This window comes from Cataglyphis hispanica, chromosome 15 (genome assembly GCF_021464435.1).
Source record: "Cataglyphis hispanica isolate Lineage 1 chromosome 15, ULB_Chis1_1.0, whole genome shotgun sequence".
Lineage (NCBI taxonomy): Eukaryota > Metazoa > Arthropoda > Insecta > Hymenoptera > Formicidae > Cataglyphis > Cataglyphis hispanica.
In genome coordinates, this window is record NC_065968.1 from 2,680,429 (window position 1) to 2,705,341 (window position 24,913).

Sequence of the window (24,913 nt, forward strand, 5' to 3'; positions counted from 1 at the left end):
GAGGTGACAGCGCGACCTGTCATCGGGTCACGTACTAATTTCAAGGAATAGACGGTGTCCCAGAAATGAGGATGACGGAAAGACGGAGACGAGATCGCCTGATGCGTAGTTGGCGGACAGTGACAGCAGTGAACAGCTGGCCGATAGCGCGATGAGCGTTTCAAGGTAGTAGTCGGCGATCTCTCTCGATGACGTTGCAAGAATCTACTATTGCGCGTCGAGAATATGTAAAAAATACGCGAGATTAATTAATCAGCGTTTTTTTTTAATTTTTTAATGTGCGTTGCGATTAATAAAGAGAGAGAGAGAGAGAGAGAGAGAGAGAAAGCCTATGGGCTATGGTCACAGTGTTTTGTTTCTTCGAAATCTAACCTACTTCACGCACACGGTGCTGGAGTGATAACGATAAATGTGTGGACTTTATCTAGCGCTATCACTGACGCATAAGATGACTTCATCGATCCGCGACGGCACTTCCTTGTTTCCTTTTCAGTATCGCCGCGACGTCCGCATGCCTCGAGCGTAACTGGAGCAATATATCCGAGGACAGCTAGACGCGTAGTCGTGACACCACGAGGACATCTCCGGAGGCTTAGTTCGACCCCCGGGTGATCCTCTGCCTCTCACGACGCGAAGATGCTCCAGCGACGTCATCGTCGTAGAAGACGTATTTTCGCTGTGACGTACCGTATCGATAGCGTGCAGGATGAACTCGCTGCTGAAAACCGTCAATTCCATAGCGGGCAACAAGAGGAACCTGCTGGTCAGGGATTCTCTGCAAAAGCAGCTCAACACGAGCGTCATGGAGATGCAGAGTGCGCCGAGGATATCCGACGACGACGACGTTGTCGGCAACTGCGACGAGACCATGACCCTGTGCTCCGTACTCGAGGCCATCTTCCTGCATGGCTTGAAGGACACTCTGTTGAATCGAGTAACGGAGGCTCTCAGCGGTCCCGACTTCGACGCTATGCCACAGCCAAGCTTCTGGGGTCCGCTGCTCGTGTTTTCCCATCGTCAGATCATAGACCAGATACAAGCGTTAAGCCAAGTTACTACAGAGGTCGGGTATTGTCGGGCTTGGATACGATTGGCGCTGAACGAAGGTCTATTAGCTAGCTATTTTTGCTCCATAAGAAGGGACAATTCGGCTTTGAAGCCGTACTACAATCGTTCAGCCTACATGAGGGATGTAGACTTTGTTGAGGTTGCGCAAAGATTGATAGAAAGCTTGGATTATGTGCGGTTCGAGTTGGCTTGCAATAGTAGCCTCTTAAACTTTTGGTCCAGTACCCCTTTGCTGCTAGCTGGTATTTGGTCACCGCCGATGAAGTCTTGTCCCGTATTTAGTGCAGTAGATATAGCGAAAACTATAACCACCGAATTGACCGACAACTTTGATGAAGTAGAAACTGCAAGTTCTATTGGTAGCTCAATTGGAATTGGGTCGTTCACTTCTTCGCAATCAATGTTTAATAATGTAGCATGCATCAGTGAAGACGAAGCGCTGAAAATCATTTTAGCTAACAAAAAAACCGATAATATCGTCCAACATTTGCAAAACAATCCTGTGAATACTGTAGCAGACAGAATGCAGGAAAGCGGTGTGACTCAACAGTTAGACAGTAACTCTGCAGATACTGTGATAAAAAACCAAATGACAGATAAAAAAGAGGTCAAGGAAGTACAACAGATGCCAAATGGTAACACAGAAAGAGAGGATACAGATAATATTACTGCTGATACGGAAGATCCAGCTTTAAATACTTTGAGAGGCAGCGATATCATTAATGACACAACCGCGGCCACTGTAGGAAATTCATTAATAGGAAAATTAGGATGGTCGACGTCATTTGAAGATTGCCAATCTTCCTTAACTTCGTCTGTGATATCTCAAGGATCTGCAAAGGATGCGCCTCGTACACCCGGCGATGGTCCTACATACGATGCGCTTATCCAAAGTTACCAGACTGCTGGAACTAGTACAGTGCCAGATCTGCAAGAATTCTTTAAAGAATATCCAAAAAGGGAGGAGACTATTGTGGAGGAAGGAAACAAAGTTCAACCTGAACCAAAGGTATGTATCTTGTGTAATATATTTATGAATCTTAAAACATAATTTTGTCAATTAAAGTTAAAATTTGATTTCTTTGAAGTCTAACTTTTGCTTGTGCATTATTTTTCAGGTTGCGATAAATTTTGAAGAACAACTAGGAAATATCTCGAGGGAAAAAGGTTTAGATGTTCAAAATTACAATTGTTTTGATTGTGGTGAGGCAATTGGCATGACCTTTTCCAAAGCGCATGTGTGCTGGTATTCGGGCAATTACTACTGTTCAAAATGCATGGCAGAGGGGCAGTATATCATACCATCGCGTATGATTCATAATTGGGATTTAAAACAGTATCCTATTAGTCGAAAAGCCGCTTCGTATTTAACAGACAAACCGGCCCTGTTGGATCTAAAGATCCTAAACCCAAAAATTTACATGGCTGTAGACACTATGGCTCAATTGCAATCCTTGCGTATTCAATTGAATTTATTGAGAGCCTATCTATTCACGTGTCGCGAACCCATCATCGAATCCTTGCAAAAGAAGGTCGCTCCTAGAGACTATTTGTACGAGCACGTTCATCAATATTCAGTTTTAGACCTTCTTGACATACCCAATGGAATTCTGGCGCAACAACTTCAAAAAGTTGTTGAGTTTGCGAGAAATCATGTAATTAATTGTTGGCTTTGTAGTCAGAAAGGTTTTATATGCGAAGTCTGTAATAATACAAAAGTTATTTATCCCTTCGATATGGAATCCACATTTCGAGTAAGCAAGGCAACTTCATTAATTATCCATTTTTCTCTTTAATACAACAATCTTACAATGATCGATTTATTTGCAGTGCGGATCGTGTAATGCCGTATTTCATGCGGACTGTTTAAACGCAAGTAAACCGTGTCCAAAGTGCGAACGCAGACGTAAACGGATGGATATGCCTCTTTTAGATATGGGATGTACAGATCTACCACATAATAGTGTATCCTCATCCCCGATTGACATGAATTAATGTACATTATTTAATATGTCTATAATGACAATGTTTTATCATCCTCTTAACGCGTTTAAGCAGTATTGTTTGTCTAATTTGCATTCCAAAAAATTAATTTCGCTATATTTCGCGTAATTACTCATAACTTTAATCTTGAATCTACAAATCTCAATTTTTTCGTGTAAATAATTATATCTATATTATATATTGTGCATAAAAATGTATAGAAATATAATATCTTTCTATATTTTTTGTCAGTTCTCCGAATATTTTGTTACAAACTTATACTCTAAAAAAAAGATATTTGTACCTTACTGTATCTTACGAGACTGGCAGCTTACTACGCATAGACAAAAAAATATTATATCTTTATACAACTATATATATATATATATAGACGTTCATTATAATTCTATGTACAAAAATAGCAAAATATATGAAATCATTTACTTGTCATCTCTCTCTTATCGTTAATTTTTATATTAAATACTGCTCTATTTATGTAATTTAATAAATTGATGCTTAATAAAATTGAATTTAGTTGATACATTTGTACCTTATACTACATGGTTAAAAAAACCGTTTTGATTAAGAATTTTGCCTTTATACGATATTGTTTAATTAACGAATAATTTCGCTGGATAAATTTTTAATAAAAATGTACAATAAGTTATATGTATATATAATAATAGCAAATTTTCCTAATCTATTTTACGATATAAAAGGCACATTTTTTCATTTGTATTAAATGGCCTTACTTGACCTTTTAGTGTCATAAGTCGTAAAATTAGAGAGCTCTATATATTCTACTTTTCAATTTTTTTATATATGTATATGTATATATAAAGATATTTATATAACTATCATAATAAACTCTACAAAGTTAAAATTATTTTCCAGGTACCTATCAAAATGAAAGTAGGATACTTTAAATACAAAAATAATTACCAATCTAATGTAATAATGTAAAGATTAATTATTAGCTATCAATTGTATGGTAATTAGATCGTGATCGTGATAAATAAAGGAAATGTGTATGTGTGTCGTTAATTTTAAAATAACTGTTTCAAATTTATCAATTATAAAAATTATGTTTACTTTGCGACAATATTTGGCATAAGTTTCTAAGTTTCACAATTTACAAGTACATTAAATATAAAAACACATTTAAATTTAGAATTATTAGGCAAAAAAAATTATTTTAATATTATAAATTGCAACTCTCTTGATTTATATATACATATATTATTGCATATTATTATACTTTGATGTAAATCTCGATATGGACGAATTCGTTAAATAATCTATAAATTAAAGGTAATTTTCAATATAATTATAATAATAATGTTGAAGCAAAGTAGAGTTGATCAAAAAGTTAACTGTAATGGAAAATAGAGAATTCGCTTGGCATTTTACACATTTCATGCTGTAGTAAGTGAGATCGAAATATATGTGTATGTATTGTGTTGTGTATAGATGTATCAATATATACATACAACACTTACATATTGTTATTAATCCTACATTGACCAAAGTTAAATCGACACTAGCCAAATATATTATTTTTGTGTATAAAAAGATACCAATGTAGGATTAAAAAATTTTTTTAGAATTTTTACCTTATGAAAAATATCATGTAAATAATACTTATTATTCTTACAATTATTTGTACTATCATCAAGACAAACTTGACAAACTTGAAATATTGTCACGTCATGGCAATATTGCAGTTTTGTCATTCCTACATTTTGATTCTTAAAATATTCTGTAATACGAGTTCAACTTCTCAGTTCTTACATTCCTCCTCAAACATTTAATGCAATGTCTTAGGAAAATATGCCGAAGGTAAAATGGGTTTATCAGACAAACCTGCTCGTCTTAATCCACCCTGCAAGCCGACGTTCGCGGTTTTAGTTTTTGTGCCATTCGAGATCACCGCCGGGCCATTGTTATTCTCGATTATAGCCGGTGCTGAAATTGAAGCCGGCGTATTTCCCGATGCTTTATTCACAGCGTTAAAGCGCTCCATAGGTGTGCTGGTGCTCGAGATTAAGCCGCTCTTGAAGGTCGTTAAACCCACAGAATTTTCCGTTACGCCAACACCCATCGATCGAGCTGTTGTACGAGTGGTTTGATGAATATTCGGATTCTGCACGATCGGATTTTTCATCAATCCCGATAACGTACTAGGCTGTGTCGTATTAGGTGCAGGAGTACGCGTTTCGTATCGATTAGGAAATAATTTATTTGTCCTGGGTAAAGTTAGTGGAACGGTAGATGGTATTATAACTGGAGCTGGTGTAGCACTTTGTAAAGGCGACTGATTGTCCGCTAGTCTCCGATTCAGCCAACTAATTACTATAAAAGAAAGATGGAAGACATATTAATTTTCTCAATTGTATAGCAATTTTTATTGACAAGGATAAGAAGAGAAAAAAATAATCAGTTTTACCATTATCATTGTTTTTTATCGTCTTTTCTTTTTCCTCCAATTGATGTTGCAAAGTTTTAATTTGTTCCTTTAGATTGCCTATTTCATTCTTTGCATCTTTGATGTCTCTGATAAGACCTTCCATTTTAGTTTCCAATTGGCCAACTTCTTTCTGCTTGCTATCTAATAATCTTTCCTGCTCGAGCGCTATGCTCGTTCTTAATTTCAATTTGGATTTGGTTGATGCAAGTTCATTTTGTAATTTAGTTAAAATTTCATTGGCTTTTACCAATTCGTCGCTTAAGCCTCTCAAGGAATTTTGTTTGCGTTGCAACTGACTGTCTTTTTCGGTTAAAAGATCCTCCAAATGTTGTTTCTGTTCTTTTCCAGACTTTAACATTTCCATGTGCTTGTTAATGATCACTGTTTTGTCTTTAAGCTCTTGTTCGAGCACAGCTACTCTTGTACGCAAATTATTAACAGCTTTATCTTTGTCGTGATAATCTACATCTAATTTCGAGTTTTGGTTCTTGAGCAGAGCCAAATCTCGTTGGGCAATATTAAGATCCTTCTCGAGATTCTGTAGTTGCTTTATTTGCTCTGCATTTGTAGCTTCCAAAAAAGATTGCTTATCCCTAAATGTTATGTTTTGTGTCCGTAATTCGGCAAGCTCGGTGTGCAATTGTTTCACAGTTTCAGCATGTCTCTGCTCAACTTCCATTTTTTCCTTTTCACTCTGTCGCTGCCATTCTAAACGTGCTTGAGACAATCTAAAAAACGTTAATACATTGCATTAATGATAGAATTAAATAAGTTATATAAAAATATTATTATTCATTTATATTATATATTTATATATATAAATATGTATGCATATACCTGTCCTTTTCTATACTTATTTGCTGCGAGGAATTAATTTGTATCTGACTTTTTTCAGTCATATATTTTTGCTCCAAATGCTCTAGTTCTTTCGCTTTCGCTTCTAGCTTACTTGTCAGATCATTTAATCTAGTTTCTAAACCAACCACATCTCTGCTCTGTTGTAAAGCATGTTCCTTTAACTGTTTAATCTTCATTGCCATATGTGTCTTCAAATCTGAATCAGTTGCAGGCGATATGTTCAAACTCAAGTGGCAAAGATGTTTGAAGTTATTTGTCTCCACAAGCTTAAAATTCCAATCTCCAGTTTCTTCTGCCAACAACAAAAGAAACTTTGGTGGAGTCTTCGACAGGTTTGTACCTGGCATATGACATTGTTCCAGCAAGCATATCAATTGAGTGGCAAAGTTATCGAAATCAACCAGGAGACCCTGTTGCGCTTTTAGCACTTTAAAGTCATCTTCGGTGATGAATAAGGAATAGAGAAAACAAGGATCATCATCGTCGGCTAGCAAAACACACAAGCTCTGAAATAAGAAAAAATCCAGACTCGATATATTTGACAAACCAACATCCAAGACACAAGTTGTTGAGAATGAGTCCTATCAATCTCTGTTTACGTTCAGCAAAACATAGAGAGTTGAAAGCAATAATTACATCAAAATTAAGGGTAAAAGCCAGAGTAAGACCTTGTTAAATTACCTTACGGCAAACTGGACTAATGCCAGCGTGAATCTCGACGTTGACTCTGAGATCCCGCTGGCGCTCCTCCTTATGCTGTGGCTTGATATAAATCCTCTGCACCTTGGTGTAGAGTATCTCGACATTGTTGAGCTGCAGGCCCGAGTCGGCGGTCGTCGTGCCGCCTGCTATACTGTTCAAATAATTCATCGTTCGATCGCGCTCTCGGAAAGCACTTGTCGATCACGCGTCGCTCACTGCGTCTCATTTGTCGATGTTGAGGAAAGTCCGGTCGAAACGCTTTCGAACATACGACAACACAAGCCGCTCCGCTTACATCGCACAAGCACGAAAATTGACGCACGCGTATCAGACGCGTACGTCGTATACGTTTGTGCCGCCATCTTGACGGCACACGTTTCAACTACTTCACTCGCCAACTATTTTTTAATGAGAATCACGTCGAAATCGGGGTTCTTCTCTCTCTCTTTTTTTTTTTTTTTAAGTTTGCTCTCAAAGATCACGAACTCAATAATTAAACTTTGCAAGTAGAAAACTAATGGCTATTCGATCACAGTTTACCTCCATTTCTTTCGCTTTGCACACGCATTCTAATCACACACGCATATCAGACGCTTATGTATATTTGTATATCATTTGTATCGCCATCTTGAGAGCACGCGTTGCAACTATTAATTTTGTTCCACAGCATATAAAATACATAGAAAGAAATCTATTTCAAATCAATCGCAAATATACATTGTATTAAAAAAATATATATATATATATATATATATATATATATATATATATAATTATTTTATATATATTTAAAATATATATATATACATATATATATAAAATCTACTTATTGTAGATAGAAGAAATAATAACATGCACTTATTTAAAATTAATATTAATACAATACATTTGAATGACAGCGCAAGCTTTACATTTGACATTTGTAATCTAAAGATTATTACAATCGACCAATCAAAAAGTGGAACAAATTCGCGATATAGTTTATTTTTTACTTTCCAATTGGCTGACAGTATCATAATCCGATAGTTGGATCACTGCGATTGGCTTATGTTGTCAGTACTTCTTATACCTATACGTGTGACGTCACTTGATGATACGCTTTATGACAAACTTCGCTCTGGACCAGTTCTACAAGCCTATTGAGAATCGGGAACAGGATTTTTCTCTTTTAGTTTTTCGTAAACGGATTTTTTTTCTTCAAACATCACGAATCGAAGGATTAAAAGTTTACAAATAGAGAACGGAAGATTTTTTAAAAAGGTATCAGTCATAATTTATCTTCTTTTTTCTTAAATTCGTCTATCTCTAAAAGTTGCAACCGTTGTTGCGTGTAACGGTCATTTTGAATGAAATCTTGTTATTTCGAAGATACATCAAACGTTTTTATAAAATCGGATATTTTTGACGAAATAATTTTACTTGAAATCTAAATCAAGATAATTAACCATATCTTTATTTAATCACAATTAGAGGAAAATTATCATCAGTGTCGTCTTTGTGGATTAATAATAAATCGACTCAAAAATATTTCAACGTGTCATAATTCCTCTTTGTTTTTTCGCCAAATTCATGAAAAGTCATCTTATTACAATGACTGGAGAAGCAAAAAAAAAGGAGCTCAAGATGGTTCAAAAATATTACACTTTATTTTTTAATATTTCTTTCGCTTAATTCACAAGAATCTGTTTCATAAAAAATGACTCGAAGTAAAATTCAAATATATATATACATATATATATATATATATATATATATATATATATATATATACTATATATATATATATATATATATATAACTATATATATATATATATATATATATATATAACTATATAGTGTTGAATATAAATATCATTGACAAATTCAAATATATACATATATATGTGATATCATAAAATCAGGATAAATAATATCATGGGTAACCGTCTTTATTAAAGTATCAGTGCTACGTGAATGGACGAATCGACCGTTGCAAGGATAACTCTTCATTTATTTTTTCCAGGGATAGTTCCTTCGGCGCGCACACAGTAACCGAGCGTCTTTAGCTTCCCGCGCGATTGTGCAAGGGCGCGCCTGATTGGCCGAAGCGCGCCGCGGCGGCCAATGAGGGCGCGGCTTAGAGACGGTGACGTAGCGTTTAAAGCGCCGTACGCGCTGAGCGTACTGCTCCCGCGGTCGCCATGCCATGCGGCTGTCCCGTGTTTGACAGGCTCTGTCCCGGACGATTTTGCGTCCCGCGACCGGCGAAATACGTCCGTGATCGTCGTCGACGCGCGCCGATCGACGCGTCGCGGTGTCGCGAAAGTGCGCGAGTGCCTGTGCCGCGAGTGACGCGACGAGTAAGTCGTGTTCCTGGCGAAACGACGACGGGGTCCTTTGGCTCCCGCGCCACGACGACCAAGGTTAACGCTCGGATACGGCGATCGCAGTTGCAACAATGACGCTGTTGCAGCAAGGCGGACGAGAGTACGTGAGTATCCCTTTGAATTAACCTTACGACCGTTTGTCGCTGGAAGAGCAGAAATTTATCATTTCCGAATTAAGCCGCGTGTTCTCGAACACGTCGGCCGGTGGTGCTCGCAGCGCCTGTTTCATTACCAATTTCGGAATCAGGCGCGTGGAACGTGCTGCCCTCTGAGGCGTACCACGAAAGTTGCGGGCTGATTTATTTTCTATTTTCCTTTCGATAACACTCGTTCGCGAAAGGCGGTTATTAAAAGATGGAAGTATTTTTTTAATTGCTAGATATTAATTGAAAAAATTAGAAAGATATTTTTCTCGCTTTTTTAAAACGATATAAATGATGGTCAAGAGAAATATTTAATTTTAAATACCTAATATAATATTTAATATTGCGTTTGTATGTATATATATATATATATATATATATATATATATATATATATATATATATAGGGTGTTTCTAAATAAGTGCAAAAAATAACATACTTCTATATTTTTCTCTGAAATTACACTCCTATAAACAGAGAAATGAACCTTACTTTTTTTTCAACTTATTTTTGTTATATTTTTCTCAATATTTTCTATAATTTTACTATTATCGAACGGTATATTTATTATAATTACATTATATTTATTATAATTACTTTTAATTATGCCATTTAACACGGTGGAGTGCATAATAATATATTCTATTTTTTTTCTTAAAAACTATTAATTTTACAAAAAAAATAAAACAAATAAAAAAGTTTCTAAAGGAATCAAGCTTTCTAACGCATATTTTTAGATGATCGACATTCCGCTCTGTCAAAAAATTCTAATAAAAAATTAAATTAGATATTGTTAGTTTCATCCTCTTATATCGGGAGAAGATTAAAAAAATATTAATAAATATCCTTTCCACCACTGGAAAATGTCCACCAAACTTCATTTTTTTAACTTGTTCAAAATTTGAAAAAAAAAAATATAACTATTTAATATTTATCTCCTTATGTTTATATAAAAAACCCCCTCTTATATAATTTTCGACAAAGTATCATCTCCTAAAATTTTTCGCATCTATTTAGGAGCACCCTGTACATGTATACACTAAATCATAAAAATTACTTTAATTATGACATATTTTTTACGCTTTTCGCGAATAAATACAATTAAAAGTACATATGTGTGTCAAAATATTCGGGCAAAATTAAATCGATAAAAGAGAGAGAAAGAGATATATATGCATATTTTCGCGCACACATACACACACACACACAACATACACTTGTACAAATACATAAATTTGCATTATCATCCATTTGTAAAAACAAAAAAAAAAGAATGGCGAACGACGTATCGTTCGATGACTCATTGGAAGCGTAAAGACGGCTGACAGTTGGCCGAATGAGCCAATATCGAATAGGCGGAAGTCGATATCGCGGCTTTAGAGGGAAGTAATAAAGCGACGTGTGTATTACGGTCGTACATAAGTATTCATAACTATCACTTTCCTACACACAGTCGCCTTTCGCATGGCGGCCAAGGGGTCAGTGCACTTGGGATCTTACGCCGCGCGAAATGCTCGCCTGCGCCTGCGTGCATCTGGCGCAATATTTTTGCGACTCCCCGTAGGAAACTTTGCGCGCGTGTTACGTGAAAATAGACGTAATCGTTCTCGCTGCCCGGATCCCATCGCCCGGTCCAATCGCAATCGAGACTTTCGTAACCGTTCGATAAACGTATCGGTGATTACATTAAGAAATTTACGTCTTTGTCAATATTTTTATTTTTTTAACGACATGAATCTATGCACTTGCTGTATTTTTCGAAGATTTTTTTATTAATTTTCATTAATTTGTAATATCCATTTGTATATATCTATTGTTACGATAATAAATGTAAAAGTATAGGAATCTTGTATTTAATTGGGTTTTCTATCTTTGATTTTATTTATACAGGGTGTCTCTTTGTAAATAAAATTCCCTGGAAAAACATGGAAAGCTTGGAATTTTTAAGGAATATTATTTGGACTCGGAGAATTAAAAAAAAATTCTCTCTTTAATAATCTTGCTTTTATACTGTCAGCTGTAAGCAATTTAAAATCAGCTGATAAGTCAAGTTGTGAATTATGTATGTGTTTAAAATATAAATATAAATATATAAATATATAAATATATTATAAATAATATATATATATATATATATTTTTTTGTTTACATATTTAATTTCTTAATGAAATATTGAATATCAGTATATTCTTTACTTTAATTTTTAGTGATAAAGAATGAAAATGTGATGCAAGATATATTTTTTGTCTTAACAAAAGCTATTCAGTACATTTATATTATTTATTTCATATTTATATTACAATATATATTTATATTATTTATTTAATAAATCTAGTACTTGAAACTTAAGTTTTTCATTTTTCCTCGATGTATGAGTGAAAATAACGAGTACAATAAAAAGATTTATTTTTAGAAATTGCATCAAAAAATCTTTAAGTTATTCTTTCTTTACTTGGAATTTTAAACAAAAATACCTGAAAGGGGGATCAGGAAGTTTTCAGGGGATCTTTTTACAAGATTCGCGTGAACACCCTGTATCTAACAATAAGATAATTAATTCCAAAAGATAAAACGTCGTTATTTCAAATCGCTCGTCCTTTCTTTCGACAATAGTCTCCGGGAGGAGGGAGGAGGAGAGGGAGGGGGAGGGGTGAGAAATAGACACCCAGTCGCAAAAGTGGAGCCTTAGACTCGATTATGAAGCCATGATTCATGCAATAATGAGGCCGCTTATTTCACAAATCCTCGGAAATCTCCCGAACGCGCTCCGTTACGCAGACTGCGCGCCCGCGAGGCCTTTGTTCGCTTCGTGCGTCCTCGTCCGCCTCGTCCCCTCGTCGGAGGATGCACGGGGAAGCGCGTCGGCGGCCGGAAAAATTGGAGATCCCTCGAATTGAGATTCGATCGTTTCCCTTATCGCCCCCCTCCCCCCGCGCGCCGCGCGTTTTCTTTCTTCCTCTCCTGTCATTTGGGGAGTCGAAAGCTGTCTGTGAGCCCTGTAACCACCTGTCTCGCTCACAAAGGCAAGGAGGAAGGCGAGCCAACAGGTTTTAGCTCCGACACACCTGATCGAAGCAGCATGTCTGGCTCTGTCTGTCTGTTTCTCTCTCTCTCTCTCTCTCTCTCTCTCTCTCTCTCTCTCTCACGAGTTTCTTTTTACGCTTCTTCTCCTGCGCGTAATTCGTCCAGGTGCTTCGGTTTGTCGACGGATTGTTGATCCGTAGTTATGATTGTCATTGTATATATAATTATCTTTTAGACCCTGTGGGAAATTTCATCTTGTGAAATGCAAGCGTAATTTTTTTTTTTTTTTATCGAGGATTCTACCATCTTTAGAAATAAGAGGGAAAAGAGAAGACGTGATATAGTCGTTCTTACGCGACATCTGCGATTATGCATTGTCTACGTAGATTACACGGTATACATACGCAGAGATGATAAATTGTTGTTATTTTTGCGTATAGACATTTGCCGCGACGCAAATCTATCGATCGTGAGCACCACTGCCGCGCGTCCGCTGGCTGTGGCGCTTTAAAGAGATATACCCATATCGCCTTTAAGGCTCGAGCCAGAAAAGAGGGGACCGAAGGATGCCGGAGGGCTCTGGAAGAAGCGTATTTGGACGGTCCATAGTTCTCGATGAGAGACGTGGCAACAACGCATTTGCGTCTCTCCCTCCTCCCGCCCCCTTTTCTCTCTCTCTCTCTCTCTCTCTCTCTCTCTCACACACACACACACACACACACACGCACACACACGAACACAAACACGAGAGATCAAGGTATTGTAAAATTGCCGATTGGCTTCGAGGTCATCGGCGGGAGGAATTGGTCTCTATCGTTCAATTCTTTTTCTCGTCACGGATTTGTCGAAATTATTTGTCGAAGCGTTGCGCTGTCATCGAGATTCCCCTCACCTCATTTATTTATTTTAACATTGGGGATTTGATTTTGTTGGTACTAATTTTCTAAGTTTTATTAATTTTGTCTTTTATGTTTTGTATTATTGGATATATTTTTTTCTTTTATTTTTCTGGATAAATTTTTTCTCTTATTTTTGTGCACACGATTAAATCTTATATATACAGCATAAATAATAATAATAAATATTTTAGTAACTTGATTTTTATCATGATATTAAAACAGCTATTTTGTACAAGCTACTTTCTCGATCAAAATATTTGTATATTTTTTTTTATTTTCAAGTGGCGCAATTTTTTAATATCAATTATTTTTCTAGGACTTTATATTAAATATTTATTTAATATAAATGTCAGAAGGGGATAATTTTAGTGTATAAATGGTTCGTACAAAAAAATCAGAATCCTCTGGAATCATTCATTTGCAATGGTATCATGGATTTTTTTTTCGTCCGACAAAAAAGTTTTAAATTTGACATTTCGCTGCAACCGAATTTCGACGTCACCTTGAAACGCGAGCGCGCGAACAGATCTACGTGTCATTCCTCGCGAAAATTTCCGAAACGTCCGAAACCTAAATCCGGCTCGCGTTAACTGTCATCGTAATCGCGCGAGCTTCGCAAGCGGTTTTACAGTCTATGCTCGCTGCAATTGCGACGTTATATTATAGCGCTCCTGTTTCACGTTCGTTTCAACGTTTGATATCGTCAGTTTTTTTCGGCGTGCAATTTCGTTGGTCTAATCGTCGGAGGAAATTCCAGACCGCGCGTGAGATAGAAGGCGATACAAGGTCCGCCGATCGCGCGTCCTTCCTCTTTCTCTCTCTCTCTCTCTTTTCCTTTTCTTCGACTGTCAGAAACTCGATCACCGCACGACGACGATAGTGCGCGTTAGAAATATGTCGGGGCCATTGTTTTCATTTGTTGACTTAATCAACGGCGTGTTCGTGCTTGTAATTAATTTCGCGAGGCACAGAATAAACGCTATCTAATTCGAGATTCAATCCTTACGTCATCCAAGCATCGTGATATTTTTTTCGTTACTCCGTCATTCCAGGAAAACATTTTCGTTACTCGAAAGAAGGTAGTTTAACATAAATAGACGTTAATTAACTTGATTGATCGCGTGATAACGGCACATCTGTCGGAAAAAGTCTCCATTGTCCCCGGGACGTTTTATTTTTTGCGAAACTTCCTGTCGTCCAGAGGAGAAAGAGAAAGAGAGAGAGAGAGAGAGAGAGAGAGAGAGAGAGAGAAAGAGAGAGAACACGTGTTTACGCACCGTTTAATACCGTCACGCAATCGAATGGCGACGAGAAGAATGTAGAGGAACCTTCTGGTTGGTTTGTTCGCCGACGCGGTTGCAAATTTATGTAGATGAAAGGAACCACGAGAGACTCGAGTACGGACACGTCCGGATATGTGCTCGTGTGTTTCTGTGTTGTAATATTGCCGTGCGGCTTGGCACGTACGCACACATGCCGTCCTTCTATCGCTACATCTCCCTGCAATATCTTCGGACGTCTACGCAGACCGTCTACGGAATATGAAGACTTATATTAGCGCTTTGTGTACGCAAAGACAAATTGAAAAGAATAGCTTTTCGGTATAATTAATTTTGACGTCTATTCTGTCATGAATTTCTGCGTAATTCCGTTTTGTTCGCTCATTTTTTTCTGACTCGTATTTTCAATCGAAAGTTTAATCGCGTGTTTCCTTGCGTGGGAAAAATTCAAATCAAATTATATTAATTATATTGAAGGAAACCGATGATTATAGACAACCGCGAATAGATTCGTGAAGTATAGATTTGAGAGGTTGCAATTCCGTATTCTGCACTATTCTATCTCTTACACGTTTTTATTAAGAAAGAATATTCGAGATACTGTTATTAATATAATAGCAGCACTTAAAGTATCACCAACTTTTATTATAATTGTTTCGCTTGCTGTCTCTTTCTCTTTCATTAAGGAGGCATATACGTTTGAACTTTTGTAAAATTAATATATTTTCTAGATTCTTTTGCAGCGCGACTTGATAATATTTTTTTATCTTTTCACAATATTAATACGATATTATTAGGTATTTAAATAAAAATTTTTAGCTCATTAAAAAATTTTTTTTTAAAGTTATACGAATTTTTGCAGATTTATATTTTCATACACGGTGTGCATGAAAACACGTTCGACGGATTAATGTCAAATTTTGTTTGCGAGTTCCTAATAAAATTCCGCATTTGCTAACGTCAAGTCATTTTTTAAATCTGATTCTTCATTTTTTTTGATATAAAAAAAGATAGACTACTTTAAAAATTGGAGAAGCTCTGCAAATATTCGCATAATTTAAAAAAAAATTTTTAAGCTGAAAATTTTTTATTTGATTAATTAATAATATTGTGTAAATATCGTAAAAAGATAAAAAATTTTTATCAAATTATTGCGCTGCAAGAAAAGTCTAGAAAATGTATTCATTTTTTGAGATTTCAAATGGATATGCTCTCTTAATCGATATTATCTCTTATCTACTTTTTTATCGTTGTAATATGATCCTGCTGTTAGTAATAAAACAGCAATTATAATATTCACCGTTTTAATTGAATTATATTTGCTTCTTTCTCTATAACATATCTATATAATTCGATTCACCATCCATCGATAAATCCTTCCAAAAATATATTCCGGCGACAAATTTTTCACAGCGTATACGATATGTCGGGGAAAATAATTCATTATGTGTTCGGCGTATGGCGTGTCCCTCGTAATACGACCTCGTTCGCCCGTAAAAAACGGATGTTACGAGGAAGTCTGGTAGCGGTTTTATATATATACGCAGCTGAAATTCTAATCACTTCTTACAATATTTTTTTACGCATTTCGCGTGCGTCAAGTCGCGTCCAACGCGCGAGCAACAAAGAAAGTGCCCGAACACGCGTTTGTCGAAACGATCGTTGAAAACGTAACTCGATCGCACATATAAAGGGTGTGGAAAAAATATCGGTACCCTAAAATATCTCGAAAACAAGGCATTTGAGAGGAAAATGTTACATACGAAAGTTATACGGTTTCAACAAATGCATCAAACGGTGATACCCATTTGACCGTGAACGCAGTTATGAAGGAGATCTCAAGGTTAATTTTAAAATCTTAAATGGAAACCCTTATTTTTTATTCGATATTCTTGTAGTTTATCTCGAGAGCTTTTCAAAACACTATAATAAAGTATTTTTTTATTGAGTATTTTTTGAGTTATTTTGTATTTTATTCTGACATACCGAGATTAAATATAAAATATTTAATTTTCGATAATCTTATCGTAATACTTTTATGTACAGAATAATGAGATGAATCAATTGCTACAAAGAAAATAATTGCTTTTAAAAAGAAATTTTTTATTTTAAGATCCTGATATTTTTTTTTGCACCCTGTATATCGCGATGAAGTCGAAATATTTCCGCGGTCATTTTCTTCCGTTCCGCAATTACTTACAACGCCATTTCCTAATCTCTCCTCTCTTTAATTCGCAACCTATTCAACTTATTCGACTATATCTGCGATCGCGGCTTATATTTGCTTCCAACTTTTATTTAGTACGTCGCGAAACGTGCTGATTTAATTTTAACACGCGACATAATTATAATCGATTCGCACGTTACATGCAACATTTAAATGCGCGCGTGCATTGCCACGTGATCGATGCATCCGTATTTTGTTACGCTCAGAAATATAAATAGTCCCTAATCTCTTACGTTAGTGTTAATTAGAGGCCTTCTAATAAGAATCCTGAAATAATATTTTGTTTAATCGACGACGTCATGTTTTGTCAAACACATATTTGTTTATCACTTTTATTTATAGATACTACCATAGTAGTCATACACAATCATACTATATGTATATCAGTTTGACACAACATATCAATCAAAATCGGGAACCTTATTTCGGGATTCTTATTAGAGGCTCTCTAGTGCCAATAGCTTCATCGATTGTTTTCTAACGCGTTGGAATTAAAAAAAAAATAGTTGCCTCAATTCTCTGTATAATTAAGACTATCAGCGAGCGAAGAGGGACGCGTAATTGTCGTTGATAATAATTATCATTATTATCGCTCATTATTTGCGTTGACGATAACGACATGTGCAACGGGCATATTTTTTTCATCCGCTATTTGTCATTTTGGATCACCGGTCACGCATTATCTCAGACATCAGAATATAAACGAATCATTGGTGTATTGTCGAATGCAGCCGATAACGCTGTCTTTCGCAAATAATGACGAATAAAAAAAACATGTTCACAATTCGCTTAGAGATTATTCCTATATACTCCGGTCGCGTCGCGACTTTTTCTCGCAGCTGTAGTCTCTCGTAATATGCGCGCGTTGCTAATCTTCCGTCTGATTGTATTTCGATCCTGCCGAGTTCACCTCCTTCCGCCGCCGCCACCCTCTTTCGGCGAGTCGTTCCTCCTCCACCTCTTCCTCTACGAGGTATGTAATACGGTAGGCGAGCGGAACGCGCGTTGTTCGTGTGTCTTCGTGGAAGAAGAAAATGCCGCCGGTTTGTGGTTTCCGCTTGGCAACAGCGCAGCCGGCTGTCCGTGCTGCCTCGCTGGGTCGACTCATTGGCGTAATCGCGAGGGGAGACCGCCCCCGCCCTCCGATTTCCTTTGTGTAGCGGGATCCGCAAAAAGCGCGAGAGGACGCGACGATGACGAGCTGGCTGGCTCCCGCGAAATTGCGACCTGCTGCGATATTAACTCGCATCTGCCGGCGAAAGTCGCTTATGCACGTCCAGTTTCGAATGAGAGAGATCTCTCATTCGCTCGTGTATTCGTATTGGAGAACCCAATAGCGCTTATGACAAATTTTTGTTTCGTTATTGCTCGTCAATAGTCAATTTTTCATTTATATTCTAGCTAATGAGGTTATAGATAATAGAGAATTTTGACAGCTTCGCCTTTTGACATTTGTCAGCTGTCAAAATTTCCGCAAACTCATTTCATTCAATTGTCACGCCCAGTTAAGTTGGAGGAGATAATATATTAAATTAATATCCTCTAGTATTGTATTTAACATTAATTGAAAGTTATACAGCTCGGTCTTACGCTATTGGCGAGATCTCTCTCCCCTGTCTCTTCCGTCTCTTCTCTACCCTACCCCGTTTCAGTGGCTTTCATGCGGTCCCACTCTCGCTCCCCGGCCCCCGCTTATCTCTCTTTCATTCGATCTTTCTCTCATCCGACGCACATACCCTCCCCTTCTCTTTGTAACTACACACAAAGCCGGCAATTTTTTTTTTTTTTTGCGTCATCCGAAACAGAAAATTCGGCAACATTGACGCGCCGAGAGTCGCGGATGAGATCGCGCGCGCGGACACTCTCTCCGTCTCTCTCATTCGAAGGATGATATCTCTCTCGGCATTTTTTGATCCCCGGTCGACGAAAGTTGGTCATCGTCGCTGCCGTGGAAAGGATTTCTCCATTTAATGAAACGGTCAGGACGATCTAGTCTAGTAAGAGACCCGCACTATCCCCGCCCGCCTATTCAGATACTCTCTCTCTCTCTCTCTCTCTCTCTCTCTCTCTCTCTCCTTGCTCCGTCGAGGCTTTGATCGCCGAGCGAGTCGACCCCGTGATTTTCTTTCAACCGACGCTCCCGTTAGATTGCAGCTCGCGCGATGCCGCCGCTGCCTCCGGAAAGGATCGGAGTTTTCGTAAAAAGAGGCAGCTTCTTTTTTTTTTTTACACAAAGCAAAAGTATACTCCAGATAATCGATTATTAATATTACACATTGTATAACTCTCGTGCGCCTACCTACCTACGCGTTCCAATGACGTCAAAAGGAAAAAAATATACCTACGTTGACCTGAAAGGTCTCGGCTTACGTGTGACTTATTGAAAAAAGATGCTAACGACGTGCAACTGAAATTATTCTCTCTCTTTCTCTCTCTCTCTCTCTCTCTCTATCTCTGTATCTCTCCCCTTTCTCTCTCTCTCGCTCTCTTTCTCTCTCTCTGTCTCTTTCTCTCTCTCTCTTTGTCTCTTTCTCCCTTGCAGAGTATTCTGTGCATTTACTTATGTTGCAGAGGATATCTCATTTACCCGACATTTCTCCCGACTCGCGCGCAATTCTTTTAACCGTTCCGACCTCGCGCAAATGTTTTCCGAAATGAGATTTTCGCGCTGGTTATTACGTCGCCCCTCGTAACGGGCCCCTCAACCCCTCGAGCGCTTCCCTCCCCTCCTTCCGCCGTCTCGTCCGCCGCCCTTCCCCCCTCCCCCTACCTCGGGTCGTTATGGCGCGCGTTCTCTCATCAGCGTGAAAGACCCTCGATTCCAGACTCCGAAGCGCTGCTCATCGGTCGGCTCTCGACTCCGACGCTTCAACGGCAGGCGTCCAACGACTAGTTCGCGTTCCCGTTTTCCCTTCTGTTTCCTAGTCCCCTTTTCTGTTTCTGGCTCGCCGTATCCCCTCCCTCTCACTCGCGTATTGGGCGTAATTTTCCTTTTCCCGCGTCTTCCCACGCTGTGCGCAGGGTGGTTTTAATCGGAAAATCCTCGAACTTTGGTATCGACATACCCTGCTTATTCAGAAGTATCGATTAGCTCGACAAATTATGATCGAGAATACAATTCCCTCGAAGGAGGTAAAAAAAGGAATAAACGCTTATCTCATTTGTGACACGCAATCCCGTAGGACTTAATACGTAATATCGTTTAAGGGCGACGATGTTAAGGCAATCCTGGTTGCGCGTGCGTGTATTGTTTCTTCATACGGTGCACGTGTATTGAAAACGATTCGTTTCGGGATCGAGCTTACAATTCGAATGGCCCTTATGTAATAGCATTCTCTTTTATTTCGAAAAGGGAAACTGTGGGCGATCATGAGAGTCAATCGCCATCGATGTCGCTTAAAAGTGAATTCGCGATTAAGGTTGTATGTGTCATATGTCAAAATATTGACAAAAGCATGAAAATTTCGTAGACTGTTCTATTTTTTTTAAGTATCTAATGCAAAACCTGATCACAATTCTCTTAATGGTTTGAATTAAAAAAAAAAAAAAGAATTTAAGTTTAAGAAAATTATTTAAATTTTGGCTGTAGAAGCAAAGAACTGTCAAATTAAAAATTAAAAAAAAAACATCTTTTTGCTTGAGGATGTTTTTTGGCTGTACAATAGCAGCAAAGAACTGTCAAATTAAAAAAGATTAATATATATTTTACAAAATTGCTGATCGCATTTATTGACAAATTTGCCAAAAAAAAAAGAAAACATTGTTAACGAAATAATTTTCACATATATTAAGAAAACTTTATTAAATATTTGTGTAAAATTTTATTTATAGATTCATTTAAAAATAAACACTTATTGATAAAGAAACATTGATAAATAAACATTGCCAACGAAATAAAAATTTTCACATATATTAAGGAAACTCTAATAAGTATCTGTGCAAAACTTGATTTACATCCATTTACTCGTTTAAAAGTTATTTACTAAAAATTGTAGAAAAACATTACCTCTCTTTTTCTGCAAATTTTTCGTTTTTCTTTGTTTGTTGTAGTTGATTTTAGGAGGTATTCACGATCAAAAATTTTGTCATAAATTAGGAAATATATTAATTACAACTATTTTCTTTTACGAAAACGTTAAAAAACTATATTATTTTGTGATGCTTTAATTCTTTTTATAATCCACATTTATTTATTTGATTTTTCAAGCAGTATAAATATAAGAAATATGTGTTTTTTTTATTTTGACAGTTTTTTGTTACTATCATACAGCCAAAACATCCTTAAACATCTGGTGCCAGATTCTTTATAGCCGAAATACGCATTGACGAGTGCATTCTTTTTCAGCGTCATTTCCATAAATTACATGCTAATCGATAATCGTTAACGACGGATAAGGCCAGATAAGGAGACAAAATAAAGAGAGAGAAAGAGAGCAAACCGGTTCTCGATCGCGTAGGCGTGCGATCCGCCGACTACGCGACGCTTCCTTGTCTTCACTCCGCTTTTTCTCGCGTTAGGAGAGGAAGAAGAAAAACGACTTTGCGGAAATAACGCTCTTCTGTCAACGCACCTCTCGCTCGTCCTCGAGACGTCGCGAAACGAGCGGGCGGGCGGGGATTCGTAAAGCCGCGCATTCGTAGATCAGTGATCTTTTATCAACATGAGAAGCACGACTCTCGTCTCGAACGAAACAAATTATGTTCCTTCTCTAAATAACTCTAACTCTTGCAACGTATACAGCGAGAATCATTCTCACGTCGCAGATTCTCTCAGAGCGTACACCTATAATTTTAACACGCTGCTTAAGACCAGGAATCAATTTATCCAACAGCTGCGAGCGGAAACTCATTTCCGTCAAGCACTTCTTGTCACTTTCTTTCTGGATTTTTTTTTTTGTAAAGAGCAGAAAGAGAGAGAGAGAGAGAGAGGGAGGAGGGAGGGGGATATTGCCATTTTTTACTTTGACCGACTACTCGACTGAAAAGGTCCGTGTAACATTTTACAGTCGCTATTTAAGATACCCGGGAGCGTCCGTAAAAATCGATAAAGTTCTATAGCAAGTACTTATTATCAATAATAATCTGACCAGACATTGTGTGTTTGGATTATTTATGTTACAACGTCGATCGGTCGCGTGTATCTGCGTGTTGCATAAAAGAGGGCGGGCTATTTGTCGATAATAGAGTATCATTCGGATCTAATAATATCGGGTTTCTATTTAATCATGCTAACACATGAGAGCTACCGTGTCGATGTGTCGATACGATTTCGTGCTTACAATGGTTTCACGGTGTCAAACAGCCGTTCTTATTACGGCGCTCAGTTAGCGATACCATGTCCGCTATAATAAACGAATAGATTGGCTTTGCATACAAGGGGAGGGAGGGGAGGGGTGGGGAGGAAGGGGAGAAGGCAGGAGCGAATAGCCTTTACAGTTATTGTTTTGTACGTGGAGATTATTGATCGCTTGTCTGCTTCCTGTACGAAAGGACGTGACGTACGATCGATCGGGAGATACCTACTTGAAAAATGAGATATATATTTTTAGATTTTTTTTTTTTTTGCAGCGCAACGACTTGATAAATATTTTTATTTATTTTATTTTTTTTTTACAATATTATTAACTACTTAATTTTTTCAAAGTTATGCGAACATTTGCAGAGCTCCTCCAATTTTACGATGTGCATGAAAACATTCGTAGGTCATATCCGAAATCAAAAATACAAGTTTCTTTTTATTAAACATATTAATAGCTATCCAAGCATTCTTTCAAAATTTTAAAAATAAAAAATGACGGCATATTATAAAATATATTGTAATGTATTATAAAAAAAGTTTATAAATTTGCAAATATTTGCGTAATTTGAAAAAAATATTTCTCTTAAGCTGAAAATTTTTATTTAAGTGCTTATCGATATTGTATTAATATTGTAAAAAAAAAAATGAAAAGTTTTTATCGAGTTTTTATCAAGTCGTTGTGCTGCAAAAGAATTCTAGAAAATGTACTCATTTCTCAAAGAGAAGGGAAAACTCCCTTCTCTCTCTCTCTCTCTCTCTCTCTCTCTCTCTTTCTTTCGTTGATAATTTATTTTATTAAAATAAATGTGAATAATTCTCTTTTTACAAATTCCATTCGTCCGCCATCGCTATCCATTCGTCGTTACTGTAATAGCGGGAAAACTAGCGGCAATTCGTAAACTCGCTCTTTATTCAATCGGCACGTAACCCGCGTCGCCTTTCTATTCGCGCGTCTCGTTTCTTCGCGAAACGGCGCTCGCCGGGGACGTTGACACTAAATCCGATTGCATATCACGATGACGACCGCATTCAGATGCCATTACTACCCGAAGTTTAATGGCGTCGCGCGTATTCATGCCCGGCGATTCAGAGTTTAGGAGTTAGTTGAACAAAGTTACGAGCAATATTATAGTCTACCCCCCCCTTCCCCTCCACCCCGTCCTCCCTCCTCGATAATAGCAGTCCGAAAGATACATAACGTATGTCGTAATGATCGCCAGCGAGTAAATATCAGTGTATTTACATTGCCAAGCGTTCCAACCGCTTTTCCCCCGCGGGCGTAATTATACGAATAAATATTTTCATTAGAAACAATGCTGGCCGTATATATATATATATACGCACGAGAGCATGAGAGGAGAGGCGTCCGAGTGATCTTCGCGTGAGAAATATTTTCGATGTTAACGCGCCCGGATCTTTCCTTATCGCCGAATACGATTCGCGCGTTTTTGCGATGCGCATAAATTCCGCATCACTTCCGCACCGTCGCCGCGATCAATTCAAACGAGTTCAAGTGGCGCACATTGATGCAAGTTGATTTAACGCCGCGAGATACTTGGCGAGATTTATTGGCGATTTAAAGTGAGAAGTCAGCCGGTCGTGAACGAAACAGCGTGAGAAAATATGCTGATTAGATAAGGGATAAGCGAACGAGGAAAGATTCTGGATGTTTACTTCATGGAAAAACATGGAAAATCTGGAATTCTCAGGGAATTTTTTTGTACCTGGAAAAATCAGGGAAGTCTCGGGGAATTTTATTGGGACTCTTAAAATTTTTTTAAAAAAGTTCTTTCTTCGGTAATTTTGCTCTTGCAATTCTACTGTAAGCAATTCGCCAATAAGTCAAGTTATAAATTATGTCAAAATATATTATAAATATATATTTATATTTTTGTCTATTTATTGAATGTTTTAAAATATTGAATATGCAGTTCATATTATTTTATTTTAATGTTTAGTGATAAAAAAATGAAAATGTGTAAATTAAAAATTGTTATCTAATTTAAGTGGCTTTATGTTTCCTCTTTGCACGAATGAAAAGCATTAGAAAACGCAAATAATAAAAAAAATTTATTTAAAAAAATTGTACTAAAAATTTTTTTTAATAAAAATACCCAGAACATCAGGGAATTTTTGGGGAATTTTTTTTAACAAAATTTGAGAGACACCCTGTGAATAGGAGAGGCGCCAATCGTGGAGAGGAAGAAGCCTTTGAGGCAATAATGGACACACACATTCACGTGCTGGTCATATAATGAGCCTGGTTATAAAAGCCCACACCTTACTTACGATCCGCGACGTGATTCGAAATAAATACACATATATATGTGTGTGTGGCGGAGACAAAGGAACCATTACTTTATTCATGCGACTCATGCTACCGTGTTGGCGCGGCGGCATTACACCGTCTGCCTCTTAAAAGATTGTCCATCCTCGCGGATCCCGCACCGCGACCTTACGTCAGAGAAATGATGAATTTCTGTCGAATTAAAAAATTAAAATCGATATCAAAAATTCTACTATATCACGTAGCCTCGAGACACACAGCTAACCAGCGAAACGTTCGCTGGCCGCCCAATCATATCTGCCCTTGG

The 24,913-nt window shown here is 37.3% G+C and overlaps 3 protein-coding genes across 5 annotated transcripts in view; 2 read left to right on the forward strand and 1 right to left on the reverse strand.

Annotated features, from left to right (window-relative positions):
* The first annotated feature begins 26 nt into the window (after nt 1-26).
* LOC126854984 (protein associated with UVRAG as autophagy enhancer) lies at nt 27-3,499 on the forward strand. The gene is made up of 4 exons (XM_050602224.1): nt 27-165; nt 494-2,077; nt 2,187-2,822; nt 2,899-3,499. The coding sequence occupies exons 2-4, from the start codon at nt 707-709 to the stop codon at nt 3,061-3,063; spliced, it is 2,172 nt and encodes a 723-aa protein (XP_050458181.1). The 5' UTR covers nt 27-165; nt 494-706; the 3' UTR covers nt 3,064-3,499.
* Nucleotides 3,500-3,728: 229 nt separating this feature from the next.
* On the reverse strand, nt 3,729-7,662 carry LOC126854985 (spindle assembly abnormal protein 6 homolog). The gene is made up of 4 exons (XM_050602225.1): nt 7,058-7,662; nt 6,356-6,882; nt 5,498-6,246; nt 3,729-5,403 (listed from the first exon to the last, which is right to left on the reverse strand). The coding sequence occupies exons 1-4, from the start codon at nt 7,244-7,246 to the stop codon at nt 4,859-4,861; spliced, it is 2,010 nt and encodes a 669-aa protein (XP_050458182.1). The 5' UTR covers nt 7,247-7,662; the 3' UTR covers nt 3,729-4,858.
* Nucleotides 7,663-9,262: 1,600 nt separating this feature from the next.
* Nucleotides 9,263-24,913, forward strand: part of LOC126855124 (inositol-pentakisphosphate 2-kinase) — a 102,762-nt gene continuing 87,111 nt past the window's right edge. For all 3 annotated transcript variants that reach the window (XM_050602516.1, XM_050602518.1, XM_050602517.1), the window contains exon 1: nt 9,263-9,550. The gene's annotated coding sequence lies outside the window, so the exon portion shown is untranslated. The remainder of the gene's footprint in view (nt 9,551-24,913) is intronic.